At 56.5% G+C, this 27,835-nt stretch overlaps 1 protein-coding gene across 1 annotated transcript; it reads left to right on the top strand.

Annotated features, from left to right (window-relative positions):
- The first annotated feature begins 3,237 nt into the window (after window positions 1-3,237).
- On the top strand, window positions 3,238-26,844 carry MYBPC3 (myosin binding protein C3). Its single transcript, XM_056801824.1, has 33 exons — window positions 3,238-3,346; window positions 4,992-5,258; window positions 5,971-6,099; window positions 6,183-6,257; window positions 8,000-8,148; window positions 8,772-8,889; window positions 10,061-10,109; window positions 10,480-10,509; window positions 10,741-10,797; window positions 11,378-11,398; window positions 11,740-11,903; window positions 12,238-12,370; window positions 12,787-12,911; window positions 14,046-14,151; window positions 14,445-14,611; window positions 15,484-15,649; window positions 15,829-15,935; window positions 16,127-16,156; window positions 16,631-16,767; window positions 16,961-17,026; window positions 18,571-18,730; window positions 18,821-18,925; window positions 19,759-19,947; window positions 20,804-20,938; window positions 21,104-21,271; window positions 22,157-22,245; window positions 22,522-22,717; window positions 23,034-23,173; window positions 24,064-24,223; window positions 24,316-24,452; window positions 24,805-24,991; window positions 26,379-26,419; window positions 26,541-26,844. Exons 1-32 carry the CDS (start codon window positions 3,322-3,324, stop codon window positions 26,387-26,389), a joined length of 3,798 nt encoding a protein of 1,265 aa, XP_056657802.1. The 5' UTR covers window positions 3,238-3,321; the 3' UTR covers window positions 26,390-26,419; window positions 26,541-26,844.
- The last annotated feature ends 991 nt before the right edge of the window (window positions 26,845-27,835 follow it).

Below are 27,835 nucleotides of genomic sequence, written 5' to 3' on the forward strand. Positions count from 1 at the left end.
GGGCAGCTGGGTAGCTCAGTGGATTGGGAGCCAGGACCAGAGGCAAGAGTTCCTGGTTTCAAATCTGACCTCAGATACTTCCTAGCTGTGTGACCCTGGGCAAGTCACTTAACCCCCATTGCCTAGCCCTTACCACTTTTCTGCCTTAGAACCAATAGATAGAATTGACTCTAAGATGGAAGGTAAGGGTTAAAAAATAATCCTGGGAAGTGTCTACTATTTTACATTTTACAAATGAGGAAACTGAAGCACAGAGAGTCTAAGTGACTTGCCCAGGGATTTGTAGATAGTATCCAAGGCCATATTTGAAATCTGGTCTTTCATTGTACCCCTAAGCTGCCTCTGATTCCCTGATATAGGCCTGGGGCTCAAGAGAAAGGTTAGTAGCTGTATATATAAATGTGTAAATCATTTGCAGAAAAATGATAGTTGAACAATTGGGAGCTAATGAGATCACCAATCAAGAGAATGTAGTAAAATGAGAAGAGAAGGTCTAGGACAGATTCTTGGAGGCCTGATCTGTATAAAAATCTTATAAAAGAGACTAAGAATAAATGGTCTGACAGGTAAGAGAATGCCCCAGAGAAAACAGTGTCAAAAAAAATAAACTAAAAGAAAGTATCAAGGAGAAGAGAGTGATCACTAGTGTCAAAGACAACAGAAAAGTCAAGAAAGATGAAGATTGAGAAAAGCCCATTAGATCTGGCAATTAAGAAATCATTGATGGGGGCAGCTGGGTAGTTCAGTGGATTGAGAGCCAGGCCTAGAGATGGGAGGTCCTAGGTTCAAATTTGGCCTCAGATATTCCCCAGCTGTATGACCCTGGGTTAGTCATTTGAACCCCATTGCCTAACCATTATCACTCTTCTGTCTTGGAACCAATATACAGTATTGATTCCAAGATGGAAGGTAAGGATTTAAAAAAAAATCATTTATGACTTTGGAGGAGGTGATTTCAAATGAATGCTAAGTCTGAAGTCAGATGTAGATGTTTTAAAAACAAGGGGGAGGAGACAAAATGGAGGCAATGAATGTAGATGGCTTTCTTAAGGAGTTTACCCAAGTAGGGAAAGAGCGATACAGGATATAGTTAACAGGGATGGTAGGATCAAATGTTTTCTTGTTTTTTTTTTTTAAGATGGAGGAGATGTGGCTGTAATGTAGACAACAGGGAAAGAGAGAGTGGATTGGGAGAAAGAGAGACAGACAGACAGACAGAGAGGGAGACAGAGAGAGAGAGAGAGAGAGAGAGAGAGAGAGAGGGAGGGAGAGGGAGAGGGAGAGAGGAGATAATTGAGGAAGTAATCTGCTGGATGAGTTTGCAGGGGATGAGGTTAAGGATGCATGCAGAGTCATTTACTTTGGCAGAGAGAAGGGAGATCTCTTCATGGGAGACTGAGGCAAAGGAGGGATAGTAGTATAAGACATCTGAGTGACGTGAGATGAGGCAGATGATGGGAATTATCTCAGGTTCCACCTGATCAGCAAAAGGAAATGGGGACAAAGGACTTGAGAGAGGAGAGTGTTGAGTTGAACTGATTCACCAAGGAGTCAAGGGAAGAGTGTGCAGGGATGATGGTCCAGAAAGGAACGGAGGGGCAGAGAGTTTGAAAGCCCTGTTGAGAATGAAAGGCAGGGTTGGGCATCATGAGGAAGAAGGAAAAGATGGCGTCTTAGGAGAGTAAGGTCACCATTTATTAAACACCTGCTAGTATCTGCCAGTGGGCTAGGGGCCAGGGATAGAGATGTCCCTTTCAGGATAAGCTCATCACTTCTAAACTCACCACCATGCTGCCAAGTCAAGCCTTGACTGACACGCCTCCCTCAAACTCCTCTCCCGCCGACTGCAGGCTGGCGTGCATGAGCACGCTCCTCCAACGCCTGCCCTCTCCGCTCGCCATTCCACACTACACCCACTGCCCTGCCTGATTTCAGCGCCACAGAACAAGACGCCTTGTGCCAAGCACCCCCTGGCATGCCACCCCCCCTTTCCTTAGTCCTTTGTGTTTTGTCTTCCCATTTCGATTGTGAGATTCCTGAGAGCAGGACTGACTATCTTTCTTTTTATTCATTGTATCCCTAGTGTAGCCCAATACCTGGCACTTCGGTGCCTAATAAATGTTGACTGATTACATTGGATGAACCAGTCCTTGCTTGCATTCTACCTGGAGGAAGCAACACAATAAAATCACAAAAATAACTCCCATTTCTATAATCCTTTGAGTTTTTTTTTTTTTAAACCCTCACCTTCCTTCTTGGAATCAATACTGGGTATTGGTTCCAAGGCAGAAGAGCAGCAAGGGCTGGGCCATGGGGGTTAAGTGACTTGCCCAGGGTCACCCAGCTAGGAAGTGTCTGAGGCCACATTTGAATCCAGAACCTCCTGTTTCTAGGCCTGACTCTCCATCCACTGAGCCACCCAGCTGCCCCCTATTCCCCCATTCTTTAAATTTTGCAAAGCCCTTTCCTCACCACAAACCCATGAGGTAGGTTGTAAAATGCTTATAACCTCATTTTATAACTAAGGGAACAGAAGTTCAGAGATGACGACTTCTCTCTGGTCATACAGCTAGCATTAGAGCAGGCATTGTACGGTTCTCTAGCCTGGAAACAACCTTGAGGGACGTCTTGACCAATCCCCCCATTTTATAGGTAAGGAAACTGAGACTTGAGGGGTTCAAGTCACTCAAGTAGCAGGCATCAGAGGCAGGATTTGAACCCAGGTCCATTGACTCTAGAGGCAAGTGTTTTCCCATTGTGGCTGTGTCGCATTCCTTCGAAGTCTGGTTTTCAGGCGGAAGGTCCACATCCTGGGCCTGCGACCCCTGGATTGTACCATCTCTGCCCTCTGAAGATGGCCACGGGAACGGCTAGGCGGCTGGGAGTCCCTGAATGGGGACAGAAAGGCAATCCAACAGGTGAGGGCACACGAGGGGTGGGAGGAAGCTCAGCAAGGATCGGAGTCCCCAGGGTGCCGGGGAAGGCTGGGCATCCCTCCGCTAGAGGATGGGGGGGGGTCTGGACCACGGACCTCAGGGAGGAGGCGGGAGAGAGCCTTAGGGAGCGGCTCAGAGCTTTGGAGAGATTCCTTCCCAGGCCCGGCACTATCTCCCCACTTGGGGTGGGGGTGGGGGCTCTCTGCTCCCTGGAATTTGTCTATATTTAGTCCTCTCCCCGGCCCACAGCTGATAAGGAGCCCCTGGCGATAAGGCTGGGGGAGGGCCAGGATGCTTTATAGGGCCAGAGACGGGGGCAACCTCACTCCCTCTGGCTGCTCCGGCTCCTTTGGTCAGTGCCCAGCTCCCAAGAGACCTTCTCAGGATGCCCGAGCCGGGGAAGAAAGCAGGTAGAGGGACCTGGGGTGGAAAGTGGAGGGAAGATGGGGCAGGAGGGATCGGTGCATAAAGGCACGGGGGGAGTCAAGGGGACTGAGAGAGCAGGGCCGGAATCGGCGGGCATCGGATGCCCTGGCTACCCTGGAGGAGGGAGGTGCGTCATGGGCCTGCGATCTCTCCCCGCTACCCCGCACACTGCCATCCCACTGGCCCAAGAAGTAAAGAGGGAGCTGGGAGGGTTTGCGGCACAAGAGGGGTGCCCTCTCAGAACAAAGAGTAATAGATGCTGCCCAACTGGGGGTCACAGAAAGAGGGTCCCCAAAACTAGGACTCAAGTACTGTCTTGGCCACTTGTTATCTGGGTGACCTTGGGCAAGACAATTTCTTTGTCTAAACTCAATTTCCTTATTTTCTAAATAAGGGGGAGTCAGAGAGACGATCTCTAAGCGCCCCCCTCACCTCTTTGGCCATTATCTTATGATGTTATAAATGCAGGCTTTGGCAGTGGCTCCCTGGGTGACCTTGGGCAAGTCACTTAACCTCTGGGCCTCAGTCTTCTCATTGTAGATAATGAGTGGGTGGGACATGATGGCCCCAGAGAGAGGAAGGGGCTTTGCCCTGCCTGTTCTGACCCCTTCCCCACTATAAACCATCCTAGGTGGCTCTTGAATTGGGGATGAGCCCCCCTGTTAGGGGGAGGAGTCTAGGGTATAGCCAGAGAGCCCTAACTTTGGAGTTCCCTAATCCCCTACTCCCAGGTCCCTGGCAGGCTCATTTCCTGTCAGCTCCCACACTCCACATTCCTGTCTAATCCTCTCCCCTCCAAGGTCACCCAGCAAAAGGGCATCTGAGCCCAGGTATCCCCCCTCCTGGCACCTGCCTTTAAGTGCCTCCCGTCCCCAGCCGCCAATGCTTCTCACAGCTGCCCTTTATCAGCCTGAGGCCCAGAGAGATAAATTTAGCCAAATTCCAGGCAGGCCCAGAATTCTCCCCCTTCCCTCCCCCCAGCCCAGAGCCCAAGAACAGCAAATACTAGGATTGTACTCAGATAATAGGATGCCCCTCGTTTCACAGATGAGGAATGTTGTATGAATAAGATGTGACTAAGTCGGAATTTGAACCCAGGGCTTCTGCCTCCACACTCAGGGCTAGGACGCATGGGTCTCTCCCCTGGGACTCCTGAGTGGGGAGAGAGAGGATGGTCATGGTACCTGAAGAGACAGCATCAGGCAGAGTCTGGGCCGCGCTAGCCCCCAGAGCCTTGGAGGAAGGAGATATTTGGGATTGGGGGGCTGGACCAGGGTTGAGGGGACAGGTTCTTGGGGAAGTCACCCTATTGTGTGGGAATCATGGGATCCTGGATCTGGAGGAGGCCAGAAAGCCCCCCGCCCCGCCCCTCCTAACCCACAAGGCCTTCTTCCCCTTCCCTCGGAATCCAGCCCTTTCTCCCCCAGACTGAGCAAGGAGGGGAGGGTCAGGAAAGGGGGGACATTCTCTCCCCATCCCCCTCTGGGCCTCCTCCTGATAATGAACCCCTCATGGAAGGGCTGGAGGCTGGCCTTGGGGCAATTCCGAGGTGGGTCATCTCGGGGTGATGAGGATGGCAGAAAGGGGGAGCTTCCTAAAGCCAAAGGGTGAACCTCAACTGCTCCTCAGTTTCAGCCTTTAGCAAGAAGCCCAAAAGCGCAGAGGCGGCCGTGGGCAGCTCGGCCTTGTTCGAAGCTGAGACGGAGCGGGCGGGCCTGAAGCTGCGCTGGCAGAGGGCGGGCAGCGACATCTCCGCCAGCGACAAGTACGTGCTGACGTCCGAAGGCACGCGGCACACGCTGACCGTGCAGGACGTGCAGCCGGACGACCAGGGGCTCTACGCGGCCATCGCCGGCACCTCGAAGGTCAAGTTTGAGTTGAAGGTCAAAGAGGCAGGTGGGTGACCTTCCTGGCCCTCCTCCTGGGCTTTGGGGCGCCCTCTGGGCGAGAGGGGAGGTCTCCCCCCTCCCCTCGGGCCCCTGCCCCTCCCGAGCACCAGGGCTCAGCCTGGGCCAAGAGGCAGCTCCCTGGGGTCCAGCCTCGAGATACTTGTCCCTGGGAAAGAGATTGAACCTCTCCTAGTCTAGGCAACTTGCCAAGATCCCAAGTTATGGAGAAAATGGCAGCCTGTGCCGGGCATGAGAGTGTCCCCTGTCCAAGGTAGCCTGGCATGGCTCACCCACCCTCCCTATTCCCTACCAGTATTCCTAGCTGCTTCGGCCACAAAGAGAAGAGCGCCGGCCCTCCAAGAGACGATGTTCTGCCGGGGAGGAAACAGGGGAGAGAGTATAGACAGACATAAATAGGTCGTTCGGGGAAAGTGAGGACGCCAACAAGTAGAGGATGGGGCAGACTTCATGGAGGAAGGCCAATACGAGGGCCCACATGAGAAGGGACGGCCAGGGAAATGGAGGGGAGGGAGGCATCGATCGCCAAGAGAAGGACGATTCAAAGCTAACTTGGAGGCTTCGGGTGCCTTTAACTGAAAGAGGGACATCCAGAAGGGGAGCCCGGAGGGCTTACGTGAAATATCCACGTACAAGTACCTTCTGGGAACTTGAGATGGGAGCCCTTCCCATAAATAACTCCTTATTCTGGTCCCGTCCAGAAAAGCCCGATCTGGTTCCAGCCCCGAAGGACACCCCCGGCCCCAGTGAAGGCCTTTTGCCCTCCGAGCCTCCTGTCCCAGGGGATGCCTCCGGTCCGGGCTCCGAAGGATGCCCTCCCAACAGTGAAGGTGAGAGAGGACCCAGGCTGGGGTGGGAAGAGGCATTGGAAGCCCCCAAAATCGAGAGGCCAACTTGCTGAGGTCTCTTCTAGCCACCTGTGAAGCGGCTTCGGGGGACCCCATTGGCCTGTTTGTGAGCCGGCCCCAGGACGGCGAGGTGACCGTGGGTGAGTGCTGGTGGGGTCGGGGGCTGAATAGTAAAAAGAGCTACTTACACTCCTTTTCCTGCACTAAGTTCTGATTTTAAGAACTCATCCCAGTCAGAGCTAACCAGGAATTCCAGCCACAGAGGCTAGTGAAGTGAAACGGGATGGAACAGGAGGGAATGATGGTCTGGCTCCAAGATGACTGCTCCTGGGGAGGTGGATGGAAGACAGAAGCCAAGAGAGTTGGGGGTGCAGAAGCAGGGAGGCGGCAGGCGGGGGCCCAAGAGGGCAGCGAGTCCCTGGCCAAGCTTGGGGGAAAAGAGGAATCTCAGTGAATGAAAGGGACAGCCAGCTGGGCAGGAGGGAGCCAACTTGGGTAGAGAAAGGGTTGCTGAGAGTGGTGGGAGGGAGCCAGGAATAAGGACATCCCCACTCCTGGTCCTGTAGGTCAGAGGGTACCCCAGAAGCAGGGGGTCTTAGAGAGGGGGGTCAAAGTGTGGCACCTTCAGGAGGAGGATGGCTTTCAGTGAGGGCCAAAATAGAGTGGGGGGCCAAGAGGACAAGACCCCCAAGGAAGGGCCAGCATGATCAAATCCTGACACATTCTTACAAATTGGGTAATCCTGAGCCACGCAATCTCTTTGAGCCTCAGTCTTCCCATCTGTAAAATGGATCTATGAATGGCTTCTCACTTGGCAGGTTTGTTGGGAAGAACAAATGAGAGGTAATTTCCCCAGAATCACACAGTCAGAAAGCCAGAGGAGGGAGGTAGAAATCGAAATCGAGCCCATCCCCAAACATCTAAGAGTTTATGTTGTGCCAGGCATTGTGTTGGGCACTGGACATATGAATACAAAGAATGAAACAATCCCTCCTGCCTGTGAGCTCTCATCCTAAGGGGGGAAGGAGAAAAGAATATATAAGAAAAAATACAAAATGAATAAATATGTCAGTATTTAGATTGTAGTTAGATATGGGGTAGTTTGGGGGGGGCAGAGCATTAGGGATGGAGGGGGGCCAGGAAAGGGTTCCTGCGGAAGATGGGCTGCCTCTTAAAGGAAGAGAGGGACAGAGCAAGGCTAGCTCTCTATTATTGGTATTTGTTAATGATAAAGAAGGGTTCTAGAGGGCAGGGGAAAGAGAGGGCAGGAGGAAACTTGGCATTGTGGGGAGGCGAGAGATCCTGCTCCTGCAAGGGAAAGCATCCCAATGACCCCAGGTCCCTGGAGGGGCCAGAGGAAAGGGAAGGGTCAGAAGGAAATCTGTGCCCCCCACCATGAAGACTCGGGGGCTCCTGGTGGCATTGCCAGCTCAGACCTTGGCATCGACTCCCGATTCTGAATTCTTAAAGGCAATGCCAGTGTAGACTCAATGCGGTAGGGCCCAGTGAGCTGGCAAGGCTTGGGCTGATTGGTGGATTCTGTGCCTGTTGTCTGAGGGACAGCCCAGCCAAGTCCAGAGGCTTCTCCCAGGCGGGCACCTCGCCCAGGGCTGACCCAGGGGAGTCTGTTCTTATAACGCTTTAGGGTTTGCCAAGACCCACCTTCCTTAAAATGATCCCCTGATAATACTACTACATGACAGTATTACTATCCCTATTTTATTGAGGGGGAAACAACTCGCCCAGGGTCCTGAGGCTGAGAAGGACCAGGGTCAGGATTCGAATCCTGGCCACCTGGCTCGTGGTCCCATGCCCACCATGAGGAAGAAAGGCAATGGAGCAGCCGGACTCATCCCTCGCCCCATGCCTTCCTTCTTCCCAGGGGACAGCATCACTTTCTCAGCCCAGGTGGCCGGGGCCAGCCTCCTGAAGCCCCCCGTGGTCAAGTGGTTCAAGGGGAAGTGGATGGATCTGAGTGGCAAAGTGGGGAAGAATCTGCAGCTACACGACAGCTATGACCGGGCCAGCAAGGTTGGGAAACGGTGGGGCCGCCATGTCAGTGCGGTATGAGGGATGCAGAGCCGGTGGGACTCTGGCCATCAGTCACAGCTGCCCCTGACCTTGTCTTAATGATAGAGTGAAAGGAACTATGGATTTTAGACCTTGAAGACCTGAGTTCAAATTCTGTCTCTACACAATCCTGGGAAAATTCCTGATACTTTCTGGGTCTTGGTTTTCTCAGCTGCAACACGAGGAGGGATTAGATGGCCTCTGAGATTCCCATCCAGCTCTAGAGGTGTTCAGTTCCCATCCATGAGCCCATGAATCTTTCCCTTCTTCCCCTCTTTGACAGAGGAGGAAATCAAGACCAAGAGAAGGGAAAAGACCTATCCAAAGTCACCCCACTAGGTAGCAGCATAATGGGATTACAGCCCAGATCTCTTATATCCTACAACTCCAGGCAGCCTCGGGAAGGCAGAGGATGGAGATGAAAGGGACACATGGAAGGGGGCTAGAATATGGTGGACAGAGTGGTTGAGGAAGCCACTGGGCTTAGCACAGAGGGACATAGTGATGGTGGAGGGAAGGTGGCCGTGAGCACCCCCGGCCCCAGAGCCCCCGCTTCTCACCCGCTCCAACTCTACCCACCAAAGGTCTACCTCTTCGAGCTACACATCTCCGAGGTCCAGGCAGCCTACGCCGGCGGCTACCGGTGTGAAGTTTCCACCAAGGATAAATTCGACAGCTGCAACTTTAACCTCACGGTCCATGGTGAGTATTCGGGCAGTGCAGTGTAATGGGTAGAACCCAAGACTTGGAGTCAGGATGACCAGAGTTCAAATCCTACCTCTCATGAGTTTCTGCTGTGTGACCCTCCTCAAGACAATGAACCTCTTGGAGCCTTCTTTCTCTTTGTAAAAGGAGGAAATGATCACTTTCCTCATAAGGGTCAAGGGAGACAATTGCATAAAGCACTGGATGGTTGTGAACTGCTGTTACTACTACCAGATAGAGGGAGTGACCGGCAAATGCCCTGGTTTGGCACATAGTGGGCACTTAATCCATGTTGTTGATTTGAGCCACTGTAGCTGCCCAGTCTGTCGAGTGGGGCCAGGGTCCTTGTCTTCTCCTGTCCTCATCTCCCTCAGATGTTCCTCGGGACACTCTTGGGCTTCTCTCAGTCTGGACTTAATCACACCCACCAAATAGCCCCATTTGCCTGGCATCATGCTAGGTACAGAGGGGAGAGAGAAGAAAAATGAAAAGTGGTCCGGGCCCATTTGCATACTAGAGAATGCAGACCCATCACTCCTGAGGCTCAGCTCAGATGCTGTCTCTTCTAAGAGATCATCCCATGTCCATCCCTCCCACCCTCCTGGGAAAGGGCCAGAAAATCAAAGGACCATTGAGGCAGAGTGGGGTATTGGCAAGAACACTGTGTTCTAATTCAGCATCAGTCAAAGCCCTGTGTTCTAATTCTGTTTCTTTGGGCTACTCTCAAAAGTCTCAGGATCACAAAATTTAGAGTCTGAAGGATCCTTAGAGATCATCAAGTTCAACACCTTCATTTTACAGAAGAAACTGAGGCCAACTGAAGTGAAGACATTAGTTATGTAGCCTTAGCCTGTCTACACCTCAGCTGCAAAATAGGAGGGTTGGATAGAGAGCTTCTGAGGTTCCTTACAATTCCGAGGTTCTATTTCTTTGGTCCCTAGAGTCCTCTCTCCTATAAAATTCCCCCAGAGATGGCAGAGGAGAGAAGGAAGGGAAGACCAGTCTCTAAAGGCTTTGAGATCCCCTCAGAGGAGGATTTAGCATTTCCCCAGGGAATGTTAGACCATGGAGGCAGAGAAGGGCTTCCCCCAGCCTCTCCTCCTCCTCCTCCTCCTCCTTCTCCTCTCTGAATTGCCTCCGTTTCTCTCCTCCCTCCCTCTCCCCAAAGAGGCCATCGGTCCAGCAGACCTTGACCTTCGCTCTGCATTTCGTCGCCCGTGAGTGAATTCTGCCCTCTGGCCATGCCCCGTGCCCCCAGCTGCACCCCAGGTGTCCTCATGCCCCCTGGGACCTCCCAGCCAGTCCAAAGCAGAGGCAGAGGCTATGTGGGCATGAATGAAACCAACAGTTACCCTCACAGAGGGGTCCTGGGGGTGCTTGGCACCCTTGGGGGGAAGGCGAGGGCTCCCTAAGTATCCTCTCCCCTGGCCAGGGCAGGGAGCTCAGGGCAGTGAGGTGGAGGGGCGATGGGGGAAAGAGTGGAGTCCTCCTGCCTTCCAGGGCCTCAGTGTCCTTCGATGTCAAATAGAGGGGTTGCTCAAGCCCTTTCTAGGGCCAGATTTGTGATCCTGTCGCCTGTCCTTACAGGAGCCTGCCCGGTGGCAATCGTAGGACCAGGTATCCCTGATGTGGCCCTTCTGCCCAGCCAGGAACCCAGGGAAGGGGTGGGGGTGATGGAGCCCCAGTCAGGGTCCCCCCAAGCCCTGAGGGGGAGCGGGGCTTGAGGGACGCACCTGGAACCCCTGAGGACTCGTGAGGAAAGCTTGAAGTCTCCTCAGTCTGCTCTGGGACTCCCCAGGGCCCCCTCTTCCTCACCCCTGGGGGGTTTGGGGGGGTTGCTCTCTGCAGTGGAGACGGTCACGACGACGCTGGGAGCCTGGATTTTTCCTCCTTGCTGAAGAAGAGGTGAGTCCCTGCCAGCGGGATGGATGGTGGCCGTCAAAGGAAGCCCGGGCGATGGCAGGCGCCATTCTGACTTGAGGAGAGCCTCGAGAAACGAGGCTTGCAGGTCTCCCGGGCGTCCAGCACCGCGCTCTGGGACAGTTCCCGGCCCTAGAGTGAAGGCTCCGGCGGCCGACACATTCCTCCCCCTCCCTGCCTGAGGCGGCATTAGAGGCTCGGCGGGCCGCAGGGTGGGAGAAGGAGTCTGCAGGCTGTCCGGGCTGACCTCGTTTCTCTTTTGCTTCCCTCCGCCCTCCTTGGTGTCGCCTCCGCCGCTGCCGCTGTCTCTGCGCCCAGAGAGTGAGAAAAGAACTTGGAGGGGCGGGTTTGGGTGACGAGGGCGGGAAAGGGGGTCCCTAAGGCTGCCTCCCTCTCAAGGACTGGTAACGGCCGGCATCTCTGTGCAGACTCCCTCGGACGGGGGAAGGGGGGTGTCAGGGACAGGAGCGGGGGTGGGGGGAGGGCGGGGGGACGAATGGCATTAACGCACCCCATTCCCTTCTCTCCCGCCTCCCCTCACCCCCACCCCATGCCGGGAGTGCAGCAGCTTCCTGCGGACATCGAGGTGAGTGCCCGCAGCCCCTCCCTGGTGTCCCACTGCAAGCTCCCAATGATGTTCGGCCCTCCGACCCCCAGAAAACCCGAGGCTGCAGCCAAGGGAGCTCTGACCCCCCTCCCCTTCCCCGACGTGGCGGCTCCGATCCAACTGGGGAGGACGCTAGAAGCACGGCCTGCACTCGGCCCTTTGCTCCGCCGCGGTGCACAGGGGAGGGCGGCTCTTCGGGCGCCCGGGAGAGGAGCGGGGCTCCTTCTCGGGCTTCTTGGCTCCCGGGACCATTGGGAAGGGAGGGCTGGGCCGCGGCCCCCCGACGGGCTCCTGAGCCTCTTCCGTCTGGTCGGCGCCAGGGACCCGAAGCTGGAGGCCCCGGCGGAGGAGGACGTCTGGGAGATCCTGCGCACCGCCCCTCCCTCGGAGTACGAGCGCATCGCCTTCCAGCACGGCGTCACCGATCTCCGGGGCATGCTGAAGCGGCTCAAGGGCATGAAGAAGGACGAGAAGAAGAGCGCAGGTCGGTCCTCCCCATGCGGCCTTCGGCTCTCTGTCCTGGGGGAGCCAGGCTCGGAGCACGGAGCGCCTTCAGGCTGGGGACGCTGGGTCTGCCACTCCCTTTGAGCGCCGTCTTACTCCCGTTCTACAGACGGGAAGCCCAGGGTTGGCATGTCCACCCAGCCAGGAAGTGCCAAAGGCAGGACTCGGGCCGGCGCTCTTCCCCACACGCCCCTCCCTCTCCAGGACCGAGGTGGAGGGCTAGCTGACTCTTGCCTCGCCCTCTTGGAGCGGGACTTGGGGTGGGGAGGGGAGGGGGCTCCCCAGAAGCTCAGCTCTCTCTGTGTCCCCCAAAGCCTTCCTGAAGAAGCTGGAACCCGCCTACCAGGTTAACAAAGGGCAGAAGATCCGGCTGGTGGTCGAAGTGGCCGACCCAGACGCTGAGGTCAAATGGCTGAAGAACGGGCAGCCGATTCAGATGAGTGGCAGGTGTGTGCGGAGGGGGGCCCGGTGATGGGCACTGGAGGGGCGCCCAGAGAGAAACTGGGAGATGAACCATGGAGGGACACAGAGGGCTGGCTGACCAGAGGGTGAGGACGCCCCTTGGTCCGTGTCTCTCTTTTTCCATCCATCTCTGCCTCTCCTCCATTCTGCATCCTTCTGGCCGTAGCAAGTAAGTGCTTTGGTTGGGTTGGCTGGAGGGACGGGCAAGGCGAGTCTGCCTTCCCCAGGCTGGGGGGGGGGGGGGCGGCTGCGGGTCTGGAGGAGGGAGGCCGGCTCTGTCTGAAAGAGGAAGGGATGCGCCGCGATGGCCTGGAAAGCCCCCTTCTCAGGACCAGTCCGTCCGCTGCCCCGTCTGCCCTCCCTGAGGCCCGGCCTGCTCCGGCTCCGTCCCCTCCGGGCAGGTACATCTTCGAGTCTGCCGGCAACAAGCGCATGCTGACCATCAGCCAGTGTTCCCTGGCCGACGACGCTGCTTACCAGTGCATGGTGGGAGGAGACAAGTGCAGCACGGAGCTCTTCGTGAAAGGCGAGTGGGAAGGCCCTCTCTGGCCCAAGGCGGCCCACCCTTCCAGCCTTACCTTCCGCCATACAATCAATGCTACCCTTGCTCCCAAGGGCCAGGCAATGGGGGTTACGTGACTTAGCCAGGCTCACCCATCAAGGAAGGGACTCGAACCCGGGACATGTCCCCAGGCCTGGATCTCTCCACAGCCCCTAGCTGCCTCCCCCCCATCCCACTTTAGTAAGAATTGGGAAGCTGAGAAGAGCAGACAGACACTTCCAGACCCTCTTTTGGGTGACCCGTCTTCCTCCCCTTCCCCACCTCCCCCCACCACCCCAAAAGCTTTCCCAGACTGGGCACCCCGAGCTCTGACTCAGCCTCCAATCCCCTCACTCCTGCCTCTCTTTGCCTCGGTGTCTTCAGGGGCAAAATGAAGGGCTGAGATGACCGCTGAGGTCCAAACCCGTGTTCTAGCCCGCTCACCCTCCTCTGGGGCTCGCCTCACATGGGCCGCCTGGGCAGGGGACAATGGGGCCATGGAAGGGGCTGGTGCCCACTGGGGGTCTATGGGGCCATGGAAGGGGCTGGTGCCCACTCAGGGGACAATGGGGCCATGGAAGGGGCTGATGCCCACTTGGGGTCCGTGGGGCCATGGAAGGGGCTGGTGCCCATGCAGGGGACAATGGGGCCATGGAAGGGGCTGGTGCCCACTGGGGGTCCGTGGGGCCATGGAAGGGGCTGGTGCCCACTCAGGGGACAATGGGGCCATGGAAGGGGCTGGTGCCCACTCAGGGGACAATGGGGCCATGGAAGGGGCTGGTGCCCATGCAGGGGACAATGGGGCCATGGAAGGGGCTGGTGCCCACTCAGGGGACAATGGGGCCATGGAAGGGGCTGGTGCCCACTCAGGGGACAATGGGGCCATGGAAGGGGCTGGTGCCCACTCAGGGGACAATGGGGCCATGGAAGGGGCTGGTGCCCATGCAGGGGACAATGGGGCCATGGAAGGGGCTGGTGCCCACTGGGGGTCCGTGGGGCCATGGAAGGGGCTGGTGCCCACTCAGGGGACAATGGGGCCATGGAAGGGGCTGGTGCCCACGAGGGGGTTGGTGGGGCCGCCAGGAGGCATTGGGATAAGAAGCGGCTTTGCTTTGGCAGAGCCGCCGGTCCTGATCACCAGGGGGCTGGAGGACCAGATGGTGACGGTTGGGCAGCGGGTGGAGTTTGAGTGTGAAGTGTCTGAGGAGGGAGCCCCTGTCAAATGGTAAGCACGGCCCTGGGTCCGTCATTGGAGGAAGGATGGGAGGTGCCAACGATGGGCATCTGTGCCCGACGCCCTAAGAGCAAGGGGGTCCTGAAAGCCCTGGTGTGGGGCAGGCGCAGGAATGTCCAGAGGGAGCCAATCCTCCTGGAGGATTCTCGGTGGGAGGCCCCGCGTCCTGGGGGTATCCGGCCCTGGACCCTGCCCCCGGCCGCCCATTCAGCCCCTCGGCCCCCCTCCCCCCCGCCCCCCCGCCCCACCACTGCCATAATAGCGACCGGCCTCCCCTGGGCCAGGCTGAAAGACGGAGTGGAGCTGACCCGGGAGGAGACCTTCAAATACCGCTTTAAGAAGGATGGACGGAAGCACCATCTCATCATCAATGAAGCCACCCTGGAGGACAGCGGCCACTACGCCATCCGGACCAGCGGCGGGCAGGCCTTGGCGGAGCTCATCGTCCAAGGTGAGGCGGGAGGGGGGCGGGAAGTGCTGAGCCCCAGAGGCAGAGTGTGGGGGAGAAGACCCTCTCAGGGCTTCTCAGTCTCCCACCAGTGGTGCCCTGGTTCATTCCTAAGCCATGAATTCATAAGGGAGCTGGGAGGACCCTCTCAGTTCATCGAGTCTAGCTTTTACAGACAAGGAAACTGAGTCACGGAGCAGTGAAGGGGTTCTGCCTGCCCAGCGTCACACAGTGCCAACTGCTGAGGCTCCTGCTTCCCACCCCTTAGTCCTGGCCCTGCTACTCTGCCCCCACAACACCTCATATCAGAGGATCCTGGAATTTAGGGCTCCGATGCTCCCTCTGTGAGAAGCCCTCCCTGATTTTCCCTCTCTGCCTCTCTCCCTGCTCACACATGCTCAGAGTATTGCCTCACTTTCCCAGCCGGTCCCCTTCTACCTTGGGTCATGCTTGGATCCCTCCCAGAGGGCTGTGAGCCCTGGGAAGGCAGGAGGAGCGTCCCTCGTGGAACTGGATCGAACCCATCCGAAGGGAGCTTAAAGATCATCTAACCCAGCCCCTTCGTTTCACCAGGGAGGAAACTGAGGCCCAGGGAGGGAAAGGAGCTTGTCCCCTACAATGGCTGCATTTGCAGCATGCTTTAAGGGTGGTAAAAGGCTTTCCACATCCTCTCGCTTGAGCTTCTCAAGGTTATCCCCACTTTACAGATGACACAGCTGAGACTGAGGGGGCCTGAGGGTGTCGGATGTGTGTGAGGGAGGTTCGGGGCCAGGTCTGGCTTCCCCGAGGCCCAACACCATACACATGCGGTCCTGTCTCCCAGCTGAATGCCCGGAGCCCTGACTCCCTCACACCCGCCACCTTTCTCCTCCCAGAGAAGACACTGGAGGTTTATCAGAATATCGCAGACCTGACGGTGGGGGCTCGGGACCAGGCAGTGTTCAAGTGCGAGGTGTCCGACGAGAACGTGAAGGGGGTCTGGCTAAAGAACGGGCGGGAGCTGGTGCCCGACAGCCGCATAAAGGTGTCCCACATCGGCCGGTGAGTGCGTGGCCACCCCTGCCGCCACAGCTCCCCTCCCCTTACTCTCGGGGCAGGGCGAAGGGAGGCAGCAGGCTTCTGTCCCTCATAGGGAGCCGGGCTGAGAGATGTCAATGCTCCGCTGCCCAGCTCCCTGGGCGCTCCCTGGGCGCTCCCTGAGCTGAGGCCTCTGCCCCCAGGGTCCACAAGCTGACCATCGATGATGTCACACCTGCAGATGAAGCCGATTACAGTTTTGTACCTGAGGGCTTTGCCTGTAACCTCTCAGCCAAGCTCCACTTCATGGGTGAGCCTGGCACGGCCAGGGTGGGTGCCAGGGAGCATCCGGCTGGCAGAATGTGTGACCTCTCTGGGGTGGCGCCTGAGCCAAAACCAGCTTGAATGGCAGGGCCAGTCCTGCCGGAACCTTGGGTGGAGGGATCCCCTCTTCCTGGAAATCCTCCTCTCAGATCTCCTCCCTCCTTTCTTCCCTTTCAGAGGTCAAAATCGACTTTGTTCCCAGGCAAGGTGAGAGTCGTGTGCCCAATTCTGCTCAATTCCCCCCCAACCCTGGCCAGGCGTCGCCTCTCCCTCCCTTATCTCCATCCCATAGAATTCCCGGTGGTGGGCACTGAGAAGAATCCAAAATCCCAGATGTGGCATCCCTGCGAAGCCCCTGGCTGTGCCCTCCTTGTGGTTGGCATCAGAGAAGGAAATGGGGGGGGCAGAGAGGGTTCTTAGCCCACAGTCAGTTCATAGTACAGAGGAGGGTCAGACGCCTCAAGCCTGAGCAGCCTCGGGTCCAGTGAGGATCTCCGAGCCCCATGGCGAGCACCCATTAGATCTGGCAGGCTGTGGGTGAGGGCATAAACTTTGGCTGTGGATTTCAATGAGTTACTTTCCTGAAGTGACAACAATATTGTCCTGTTCTTCCCACTCCCATGGCCCCTTCCTGCTCCCAACCTGCCTGACTGTGTCCTGGGCGTTGGGTCTCCTCCTCAGAACCTCCCAAGATCCATCTGGACTGCCCTGGACGCACACCTGACACCATCGTGGTCGTGGCTGGGAACAAGCTGCGCTTGGATGTGCCCATCTCCGGGGATCCGGCACCGACCGTCATCTGGCAAAAGGCCAGCCAGGTGCCTCCCAACCACAATGCCCACAAACGGGGTGCCTCTTGGTGAGGGGAGGGAAACCAGTACTAGGGAAGAAGGGGCAGCCAGGAGGTCATGGGAGGTGCTAGCTCTGGGACACAGCTGTGCGGCTGTGTGTTCTGGGGGAACGAAGGCCCCCTCCAAGCCAAGCTCAACTGCCCCTTCTGCTGCCCCTCAGGAAAGCAAGACCCCAGATCCTGCCACCGAGGTTGGTGACAGCAGCGAGTGGGTGTTTGAGAAGAAGGTGAGACAGACACAAGCCCCGGGCTGGCCCGGCACCCTCCTCTCTCCCTTTCTCCATCCTGCTTGGGGCATTCGTACCCCAGTCACTGTAGAGAAGCTCTCCCTGACGAGCACACCTTTCTCACACCTCTCCTGGGCATCCCCTCAACTCCTGTACCCACGTGGCTGTCTGACCACTCGCATGTGTTGTCATGTGTTCGTGTGTGTCTGCTTTCAGCTCCATCTATCCAGAGAGCTGTGGGGTAGGCATGGAGAGGATCTCTTCTATTCTTTAGAGTTGGAGTATGCCTTATGGTTTGTATCGGCCTGTGCACTGCAAAGCCCCTTCTCATCTTTTGGCATGAATAAGTGAGTGAGCAAATGAATGAGAGAGAGAGTGAATGGACGAGTGAATAAATAAGTGAAAAAACAAGTGAATAAATGAATGAGTGAGCAAATGAGTGGATGAATGAGTGAATGAATAAGTGAGGAAATGAGTGAACAAGTGAATGAGTAAATGAATAAGCAAACAAATGAGTGAGTAAATGAATAAACAAGCAAATGAATGAGCAAATGGCTGAGTGAATAAATGAGAGCAAGTGAAGAAATGAATAAGTGAGCAAATGAGTAAATGAATGAGTGAATAAGTGAGCAAATAAGTGAGTGAATGAATGAATAAGCGAGTAAATGAGTGAGCAACTGAATAAGCAAACAGATGAATGAGTGAATGAGTAAATGAATAAATAAGCAAATGAGTGAAGGAATGGCTGAGTGAATAAATGAGAGAGCAAATGAATGAATAAATAAGTGAGGAAATGAGTGAATGAGTAGATGAATTAGAGGGAATGAGTGAGTGAATGAATGAATGAGAAAACATTTAAGTGCTTGCTATGGGCTATGTGATCTGCTAAGCAAGCACTGGCATCCCCTCTCAGGCATGGAAACCTGAGGTTCAATGACACTCCCCAAATTGTCCATCCTGGATTAGGAACATAGTTTTGAACTTGAACCCAAATCTCCTTGCTGAACCCAGAATTGCAGTGCCCTGAGGTGTCTGATTTATCATCTTTCAATATCAAGTCATGTCTAAAGAGCTAAAGTTAGTTCTCTCACCCTGTGGTTCAAGCATTATCTTACAGATGAAGAAACTGAGGCCAGGAGAAGGGCAGTAGCTTGTACAAGGCACAGCCACGTGTCCAGGCCAGCTTCCAAACCCAGGTCTTCTGGCTTCAAGTGCATTGTTCTTCCTACCACACCACATTGTCTCTCTAATCGAATGTTCCTTCTTTCTTCCCTCATTGTGCCTAGCATGGGGCTCTGGAATTAGTGAGTACCCTCTTGGCGATGCCAATCAGTTATCCGGCCTGGCCTGTGTGGGGTTCCTAGTGCCAGGGCTCAGGGATGTTCCTGGCCCAAGCCTGGGCTATCAAGAGCCCAAGGAGAGAACCAAGAGCCTGGGAACTCTGGCAATCACTTGGGACGTTGCCCTTGCTGGGGGACCTCAATGCCCGGATGGAGGGTTCTCCCATAGAAGCGTCCTTCTAGTTGTACGTTTCCTTCTCCCAGCTGCTTTGCGAGACGGAGGGTCGTGTGCGCGTGGAGACCCACAAAGACCGCAGCATCTTCACGGTGGAGGGTGCAGAGAAAGAGGACGAGGGTGTCTATACTGTAACTGTGAAGAACCCCGTGGGGGAAGACCAGGTCAACATTACCGTCAAAGTCATCGGTGAGGCAGGCCTGGGCCCGATGCACCCCTGGGATCCAGGGCTGGAGGCCCTGAATGGAAAAGACAACCATGTCTGCTTCTCCCTCTTAGATGTCCCCGACCCCCCGGCAGCCCCAAAGATTAGCAACGTAGGGGAAGACTCCTGCACCGTACAGTGGCAGCCCCCGGCCTATGATGGCGGACAGCCCATCCTAGGTGAGACACAAGATTGATCCACTGAAGGCCTGGGGCTCTGTAGAGGACCAGGCTCCACTCCTGACATTGCCTTCAGGATTTGGAATGACTACTGGATTGGGAGGTCAGAGGATCTGAGTTCAAATTTGCCTCCGCTACTTACTATTTATGTGACCCTCAGCAAACGTCTGCTCTCTCTGGCCTTCTGGCCTATCTCTAAAGTGAGCTTATTGGACTAGATTTAGCGTCCTCTGGCCCCAAGTCAGCCTGGCCTGGGGTCCTGGCCAGCTCCAGATGGAAGGGGGAGGAACGAGTTCTCTCCAGCAAGTTCCTTCACCCGTCACCTCTCCATTCTTTCACCCAAAAGATACTGAGCACCTGCTATGTGCCCAGTACAGCGCTTGGCACTGGACATATAAAGACAAAAATGAAGTCATTCCTGCCCACTAGGAGCTTATCCTCTATGGGATGGAACAAGTTAGACAAAGGGAAGCAAACACGAGGCAGTTAAGTGGCACAATGGATAGAGCATTGGGCCTGGAGTCCACAGGACTTAGCTTCTTGAGTTCAAATCTGGCCTCAGACACGTCCTAGCTGTGTGTCCCTGGGCAAGTTACTGAACCCCATTTGCCTCAGTTTCCTCATCTGTCAAATGAGCTGGAGAAGGAAATGGCAAACCACTCCAGTGTCTTTGCCAAGAAAACACCAAATGGGGTCAGAAAGAGTCAGATGCGACTGATGAACAATAACAAAGTAAATATGAGATTTATGAAGCGTTAGAAGCGGGGAGCCCCAGTGCACGGAGGGATGAGCGGAGGCTTCTCTAGAGCTTGGGCCTCCTCTTCCCTCCCCAGGCTACATCTTGGAGAGGAAGAAAAAGAAGAGTTACCGGTGGATGCGGCTGAATTTTGACCTCCTCCGGGAGCTGAGCCATGAGGCCAGGCGGATGATTGAAGGCGTGGTGTATGAGATGCGTGTCTACGCGGTCAATGCTATTGGCATGTCCCGGCCCAGCCCTGCCTCCCAGCCCTTCATGCCCATAGGTGAGCCTGGTGCTGCCCAGAAGGGGGGTTGGGCTCCTCTAGGGAGGCCCCCCGATCCCTGACGAGACCCTGGCCAGCCCCAGCCATAGCTGTGGGGAGACGCCTTCCCAAGGCCCAACCCCGACCAGCTTGGAAAAATCGTTCTAGAGTTCCAGGCGGCTGTTCTCAGGTCATCATAGGGTTTTGGTGTGCGTCGGACACAACCGAGCTTGACAAAGCCCCTTGGACCCAGAAGCCTTTGTGACTAGGTCTAATGGACGGATGGTCTGGGAGGCTCTGGATGGAGCGGCCCCTGCTCAGGACTAGGGTTCTCCCCTGGAGCCCAGGCCTCTGCCCCTGCTGGCCACTGCCCAGCCATCGGCCTGAGCCAAGTCTCGGAGGGCAGGGTGGGGACCACTCAGTTGCCTAACGCTGGGGCTCCCCCATGTAGAGTCTTTCCAGGAGGTCTGGGACCAAGCTAGGAGCGTGTGTGAGGGTAACTGAGAGCTGGGAGCAGTGGATAAAAGGCACCGAGAGGCAGATTTAACGCCCAACTGTTAGGAGGCCCCAGAGGGGGAGGAGATGCCCAGGAGGGCGCCCCTTCCCTGGAGGTCTTTAGACAGAAGCTGGATAAGCCACCTGTGGGGAGGTTGTGAGGGAATTTCTGGGATTCCTGCCCAGCTAGGGAGAGCCAGGGGGAAGGCAACATAACCAGGCCCCGTTGGGAAGGGATGAGAATGTCCTCCTTCATCCCCTCTTCAGGGCGCATAGCGAGTTTCTTCATGAAACGTGGGCCCAAGTTCTCTTCGGACTCTGGGATTCTGAGTATGTGGCGTGGGTGGGTCCTTTGGGCCTGACTCTGGCCTCTCACCCCCAGGCCCTCCCAGTGAGCCCACCCACCTGGGTGTGGAGGACATCTCCGACAGCTCCGTCACCCTCAAATGGCGGCCCCCAGAGCGTGTTGGGGCTGGGGGGCTGGATGGCTACAGCGTGGAGTACTGCAGAGAGGGATGTAAGTCGGCTCCTTCTCCTCCTCCCATCCCTGCCCTCACCCCCGTGGCACTGCCCCTGCAGGTACCAGCCCCTGAGGCCCGGCCCAGCCGCATCCTCTCCCTTGGTCCCTAAGAAGAGGGCTGAGGTTAAGGCTGAGGCCATCTTGGGCTTTCATTCCTGGTAGCCTCGGAGTGGGTAAGCGCCTTGCAGAGCCTGACCGAGCGCACGTCATTGCTGGTGAAGGAGCTTCCCACAGGTGCCAGGCTGCTCTTCCGAGTACGGGCACACAATCTGGCTGGACCTAGTGCCCCCGCCATCACCAAGGAGGCCATCACTGTGCAGGAGATCTTGGGTGAGTGCCAGGGGAGGGGGCAAGTGGATGTTGCCTTCCCTGGAGCAGCAGACGCTTAAACCCTCCCAACCCTCCTGAACCTCCAATTACCATCAGGATGGCAAGGCCCAGGAGGCCACGTGGTCACCCCAGACCCTCAGGCCCCTTCCAGATGGAGGAGATGGCCTGGAAATGGAGAAACAACCCCAAGGTCCTCCTAGGGAGAGTGTGAGCCCTGGCTTGGAGACAGAGCACCTGGGTTCCTCCCTGGCCCTTTTATTTATGGCTCATGTGAACTTGGCAAGTCCTTCCCTGTTCTGGGTCTTGATTTCCCCAAGTATCAAAGTAGAGGCTCCAACCAGGTGGCCTCTGCTGTTCCTCCCAGTCTAAAGCGGGGACTCTATTGCCTGAGGCTCCGAGGAAAGGCCTCGCTTGAACTCTTTCTTGGTCTCTGAGCTGCTCCTAAGCCGGGCCTGGCGCTGTTCTCCGTGGTGGGATTCCTATGCCTGGGACTAGGGGGAAGGCTGGGAAGTTCTACTTTGTCTAGGAGATGGGGACTCCGAATCACAGCATCGGGACTCTCGAGGCCTCGTGGTCCAACCACAACCAGCCAGGAACCCCGTGTCGGACACACCCAGCCTTTGGTTGGGGGTGGCCCGGGGTGGCACAGCAGGCACTGGCGGCCCTCTAGGCGGCCCATTTCACTTTGTGAGGCCAAAGTCGCTCCTTGTCCTGCCCTCAGAGGCCAAGCAGGGTCTGACCCGTCTTCCACACAAGCAGCCCTCCAAGCATTTCAGGACAGCCACCATGCCTCACCGCCCCCCATGTGTTGGCTTCTTCGGTTCCTCCTCCCCAGGACTGAGCCCAGGTCAGGCTCTCCGGTGAACGGCCTCTCTCTTTCCACAGAGCGGCCCAGGCTGCGGCTGCCTCGGCACCTGCGCCAGACGGTGCAGAGAAGAGTGGGCGAACCCGTGAATATTCTCATCCCTTTCCAGGTCGGCGGCCCACCTCTCCTCTTTGGGGCTGTCCACCCCATCACCCACTCCAGGCCCCGGGGCTCTAGCTCTCACTCAGACCCTGAGCCGCAGAAGGCTGGGCCAAGAACTGCAGCTGATAGCATGTGGTAGAGGGAGGGCCATTGGGCAGCTGGTCCCCACCCTGTACCCCTTCCTGTGCTGTCCTCGTGTGAAAGAAACCCTCCCCTCCTCCATCTCCTGGGTCAGCTGATGACCGGAGGGGTGGGCTAAGCACTTCTACCCCCCGACCCACAGGGGAAGCCTCGGCCCCAGGTGACGTGGACCAAGGAGGGACAACCATTGGCCGGGAACGACGTGAGCATCCGCAACAGCCCAACAGACACCATCCTGTTCATCCGGACCGCCCACAGGGCTCACTCGGGCACCTACCAGGTGGCCGTGCAGATCGAGAACATGGAGGATACGGCCACCTTGGTCCTGCAGATTGTCGGTGTGTGGGTTCGGGCGCTCCTTCTCTCTAGGGATCCAGGGGCCTCGGTGATCCCCAAACTCTCTCAGCGGGCAGGGCTCTCCAGTGCCAAGCGAAGCCTCACCCCATCCCAACCCTCCCGTCTGAGATAAGGCCAGGATCTCCCAGATCTAGGGACCAAGGAGCCTCCTCCCTCTGCGGAGCTAGCCCAGGAAGTAGGAGGGCACGTCCTGGCTGACGGGGGTCAGGCGAGTCCCTGCTACCCCGATGACCCGGGGAATGGGGGACGAGGCAGCAGCATGGATGGGAAGGTTGACCCAGACCCTTCTCTCCACAGACAGACCAAGCCCCCCTCAGGAGGTGCGAGTCACTGAAACCTGGGGCTTCAACGTGGCCCTCGAGTGGAAGCCTCCCCAGGATGATGGCAACACTGAGCTGTGGGGCTACACAGTGCAGAAGGCTGACAAGAAGACCATGGTGAGGCGGGTGCCTTGGGACGTCCTCCCCAAGCTGCCCCTGGAGGGTCTGGACGGGTAGGGTGACATGAGGCACAAAGAAGCAGGGGGAAGACATCCTGGGATGGATGGGAGACTCATCTCCTAACATCAGGCCGTGGCCACCCCCTTCTCTGCTCCAGCAAGACAAGAAGTATAGGGGCCCCCTTGGCCAGGAAAGGCCCAGCCCTCATCTTGCTTTCTCTAACTTATCCCTTGCCCACCCCACACACCTAGGAATCTCTGGTCATTGTTCAGTTGTGCCTGATTCTTCATGACCCCATTTGGGGTTTTCTTGGCAAAGATCCTGGAGTGCTTGCCATTCCTTCTCCAGCTCATTTTCCAGATGAGGAAACTGAGGCAGAAAGGGTAAAATGACTTTCCCAGGATCATACAGATTGTAGTCAGGATTTGAACTTGGGCCTTCCTGACTCCAGGTCCAGGACTTTAACCACTACTACCACCTACTTTCACTCAACTGAAGGACCACCTCCTGCAGGCCTTTCCTGACCTGTGTGTGTGTGTGAGGCTGCACATGTTGTCCCCCCAAAAGGATGTATTTACTTATCAGCATTGGTATTGTCACCCCCTAGGCTGTAAGCTCCTGCAGGGCAGGGAGGGCTCATTTTCAGTGCCTGGCACATAGTGAGTCCTTCTTGAAGGCTGATCTTCCTGCTCCTACAGTTGGCCCCCTTTACTGGGGGAAAAGGGAGTCACTCAAGGGCCAGGGGGATGATGGGGAGGGCACTGCTTTCCCAGCAGATCTTCTGCCCACCCGATAGGATGTGAGCTTACGGTTCCATTTTTGGCCTTGTGCCTGGAATCTAGCAGCGCTTAAATCCTTAGTGCACCACCTTGGTCTCCCCTCCCTAGGAGTGGTTCACAGTCCTCGAGCATTACCGCCGGACCCACTGCGTGGTCTCTGAGCTCATCATGGGCAATAACTACTACTTCCGGGTCTTCAGCCACAACATGGTGGGTGCCAGTGAGAAAGCCGCCACCACGAAGGAGCCAGTCTTCATCCCCAAAATAGGTAGCGTCCCTCCTGGCCACACAGGGGCAGGGATCACGGGAGGGGCCTGACTCGGGGAGGCCCTTGACCACAGGTCCCTCTGCTGCTGGCAGGTCTCACATACCAGCCCCCCACCTATAAAGCCCTGGACTTCTCCGAGGCTCCGAGCTTCACTCAGCCCCTGGTGAACCGCTCTGTTATCGCTGGCTACAACGCGGTCCTCTGCTGCTCTGTCCGAGGTAGCCCTAAGGTATGTGACAACACTTCCTGCCCAGAGAGCATGTTGCTGGCTGATGCGTCCTTTGGGAGTCTTTAGGAAGGAGCTAAGCGGGCAGGGGTCCATCCCAGGCCTTTCAGAGGGACGCAGAATAAGCTGGCTTGACCCAATGCAGTATGTTTCACTTAGCCCATGGCTACGATTCCCCCGGATATGTATGATCCACAGGAAGTAGGGCCAAAGCCTTTGGAGGCTTGGCACACCTCCTTGGGGCCTATCTGGTGAGCCTCATGCCCTTCAGTGATCCTCATAGGGTGGCTCTCGTTTCTGGTGGACTTGGCCATTGCTCGGCACTCATCTCCCTCACTCCTGTCTGGGTTCACAGCCCAAGATCTCCTGGTTCAAGAATGGGTTGGACCTGGGCGAAGATGCCCGTTTCCGTATGTTCAGCAAGCAGGGAGTACTGACTCTGGAGATCCGAAAACCCTGCCCCTTTGATGGGGGTGCTTACGTCTGCCGGGCCACCAATGCCCAGGGGGAAGCCCAGTGCGAGTGTCGTCTGGAGGTTCGAGGTAAGGACGTGGTCTGAGCAATGGGGATCAGAGAAAAAATGGAAAAGGCAGAGGAGACGATTAAGAACTCTGGCAGGGACAGGGAGGAGGTAGGTGGCTCAGTGGAGTGAGCCAGGCCTAGAGACAAGAGGTCTTGGGTTCAAAAATGGCCTCAGACACTTCCAAGCTATGTGACCCTGGGCAAGTCACTTAACCCCCATTGCCCAGCCCTCATCACACTTCTGCCTTGGAATCTATATGCAGCATTGATTCAGGTCAAAGCAATAAACAAGAGGCTTCGCTCCTCTAAGGACAAGAAGTTGCTCTTAGGGAGAAAGGCCCCAGTTGGGCATTTTAATGGATTTTGAGGCCTCATTGGATGAAATTATTTAGTCTAGCCTTATTTTATAGAAAAGGAAACTGTGGCCTAGAGAAGTCACGATTTCTTCAGATCAACACATACATAGCCAAGAAGTACAGGGGTTAGAGTGCTGAGTTTGGATGAATCCTGCCTCAGATACTAAGCAGTTTTGTGACCCCAGACAAGTCACTTCCCCTCTCCTTCAGTTTCTCCATCTGTAAAATGGGGATAATAGCACGTCTTTCACAGGACTGTTGAGAGAATCCAATGAAATCATGTAGGTAAAGTGCTTGGCCAACTTGCAAGTGCTCTACAAATGTCAGCAATATTAGTATTATTATTTTAGCCTTTCCTTGTTAGTATCAATTCTAAGACAGAAGAGTGGCAAGGGCCAGGCAACTGGTAAAGTGACTTGCCCAGGGTCACATAGCTAGGAAATGTCTGAGGCCAGATTGGCTCCTGTCCTCCCACCTTGGGGCCTGACTCTCCTGGGCCACTCCTGCCCCAGCTCTCTGAGTGTCATCGTATTACCACAGTACAGCTAGAATGTACGCCCAGACGCTTTGACTCCAAACCCCGCCATCTCCTCATTGCCCATGCAATCTTCCTCCTCCGTGGAGCCCATTCTCTTCCGTCCTGACGGACACTCAAAATCACAGCTCCGGATTTCATCAGCTTGTCACCTCTAGTTCCATCGAAAGCAGTGATAAAAGTAAGAGACGCTGCTGCCGCCCCGAGGAAGGTTTGGAGCCCCACAATTGCCAAGGCCTTGGACTGGATGGTTCCCAAGGTCTGCCGGAGCCTGAATTTGCTCTGGGCATGAATGATGGAGCAGAGATCAAATTCTCCTCCATGCTCTTAGCCCACCATTGGTGGAGGGCTCGCAGGGCACCTGAGGAGAGTTTGAGGAGGAAACCTCCAGGAGAGCCCATCACAGCAGAGGAGGATTCTGAAGGGCTTTTCTAGAAAGGCTAGACAGACGGAAGGGAATCTGGCGAGCGGGTACAGGTGTAAATTCAGGGGCTCCCATCTCTTTCTCTCCGGCAGTGCCTCAGTAACCAAGCTAGCTGGCAACCCCGGGAAGGCACGTAAGTGTTGGGATGGGCTCGCTTCCTGGGGATCTCTGCTGGAGCCCTTCCTTGGGCTCAGAAGCTTGAAGGGAGAAGGGTGCTGGGCACGGGCTGCTCACAGCTGTGCCCTCTGTTGCAGGTGCTGTCAGGACCCCAGCCCTGAACTTGGAGGAAACCAATCTTGTTGCTGTGCTGTGTGTGTGCTGGGGGCGGGGGGAAAGACAAGGGGGCCCCCAAGAGATTCTTGCCCTCCTCCCTCCAGCAGCTGTCGGGCTACAGGAAAGGAGGGGTTCTTGGCCTACTAGGCAGGCCGCTACTTTCTCCCTGTCTGTGTACACAAGCTATCCCCTATCCCCTAAGGGAGCACTTTAAAAAGAAGGCATCATAAAGAGTGCCGGCTTCACTTCGGCGTACTAGACTAATAAACCAACTCGGGTAGCCCATCGGCCTGGCTCTCAAAGTTACTGTCCAGCCTGGCTGAGACGAATCACGGGGAAGGCTGGCCTCCAAAGGGGCCCCGGTATGTGGCACTATGGTGCCAGGCCCAAGCCGAGGCCTAGTGGAGCCCATGAGCTCCTTGGGAGGCCCAATGGCCCGTCAGGGTGGCCACCAGTTGGGGATCTGAACTGCCACAAGGGAAGCTAATCGCCGCACCTTTGTCTCAGCACCACTCACATCCGGGGGTAAGGTGGTTTGGTCACGGGCGGGCGGCCCTTTCTCTCCAGCCCTGCTTGCCTCCTGTTGAGTCAGAAAGACCCCAAAGCCCCAGGCAAGAACCACTTCCTCAGCCACCAGCCCCTACTGTGTCCCAGGTGAAGCTGAGGAGGCGGGCCTGGCTAAGAGCCTCCCCCTGCAGAGCTCTGCCACCAGGATGCCTCCCAGAGATGGAGGCTGGAGAATGCTGAGGCCCAGAGGCTAACTGTCCAGAGCACGGGCGAAGGCTTGGTCAGAGACAGCCGGTGAAGGGGCCTCCCAGAGGAGGCCCAAGTCCTCCGCCCCAGCCCTGGTCAGGTAGGTCCTAGCGAGCCCAGTGCCCTCCCTTCCCGAGGCCTGGACTTCCTAGGTAAGATGAAGGGGCTCAAGAGTCCAAAGCCCAGTCACAGCCTGGCGTGTCCATGGATGGCCCCCTGGCGGCCAGCACCACTCACAACACTGCACCTGGCTGCCATTTGCTATTGCTCTACTTGGGGGGGCAGCATGGTCCTGGGCCTGTCCTGGGCTGGTGGGGGGCCAGGGAGTGAGGCCTATGAGGCTCCGGCCTCCCCAGGTAGGAGGACGGGGGCCTTCCAGGGCAGGGGGGTGCTTCAGTGTGAGGGTCAAGGCACAGGTTGGCCCCGGGTCCTGGCCTCAGGCTGCTCCCTGAAAGGACTGGGTGTCCAAGGCCAGGAGAGGCCCCGAGGAGGAGGGGACGAGGCCAGAAGAGGCCTGGGGGGG

Source organism: Monodelphis domestica, chromosome 6, assembly GCF_027887165.1.
Source record: "Monodelphis domestica isolate mMonDom1 chromosome 6, mMonDom1.pri, whole genome shotgun sequence".
Classification (NCBI taxonomy): Eukaryota; Metazoa; Chordata; class Mammalia; order Didelphimorphia; family Didelphidae; genus Monodelphis; species Monodelphis domestica.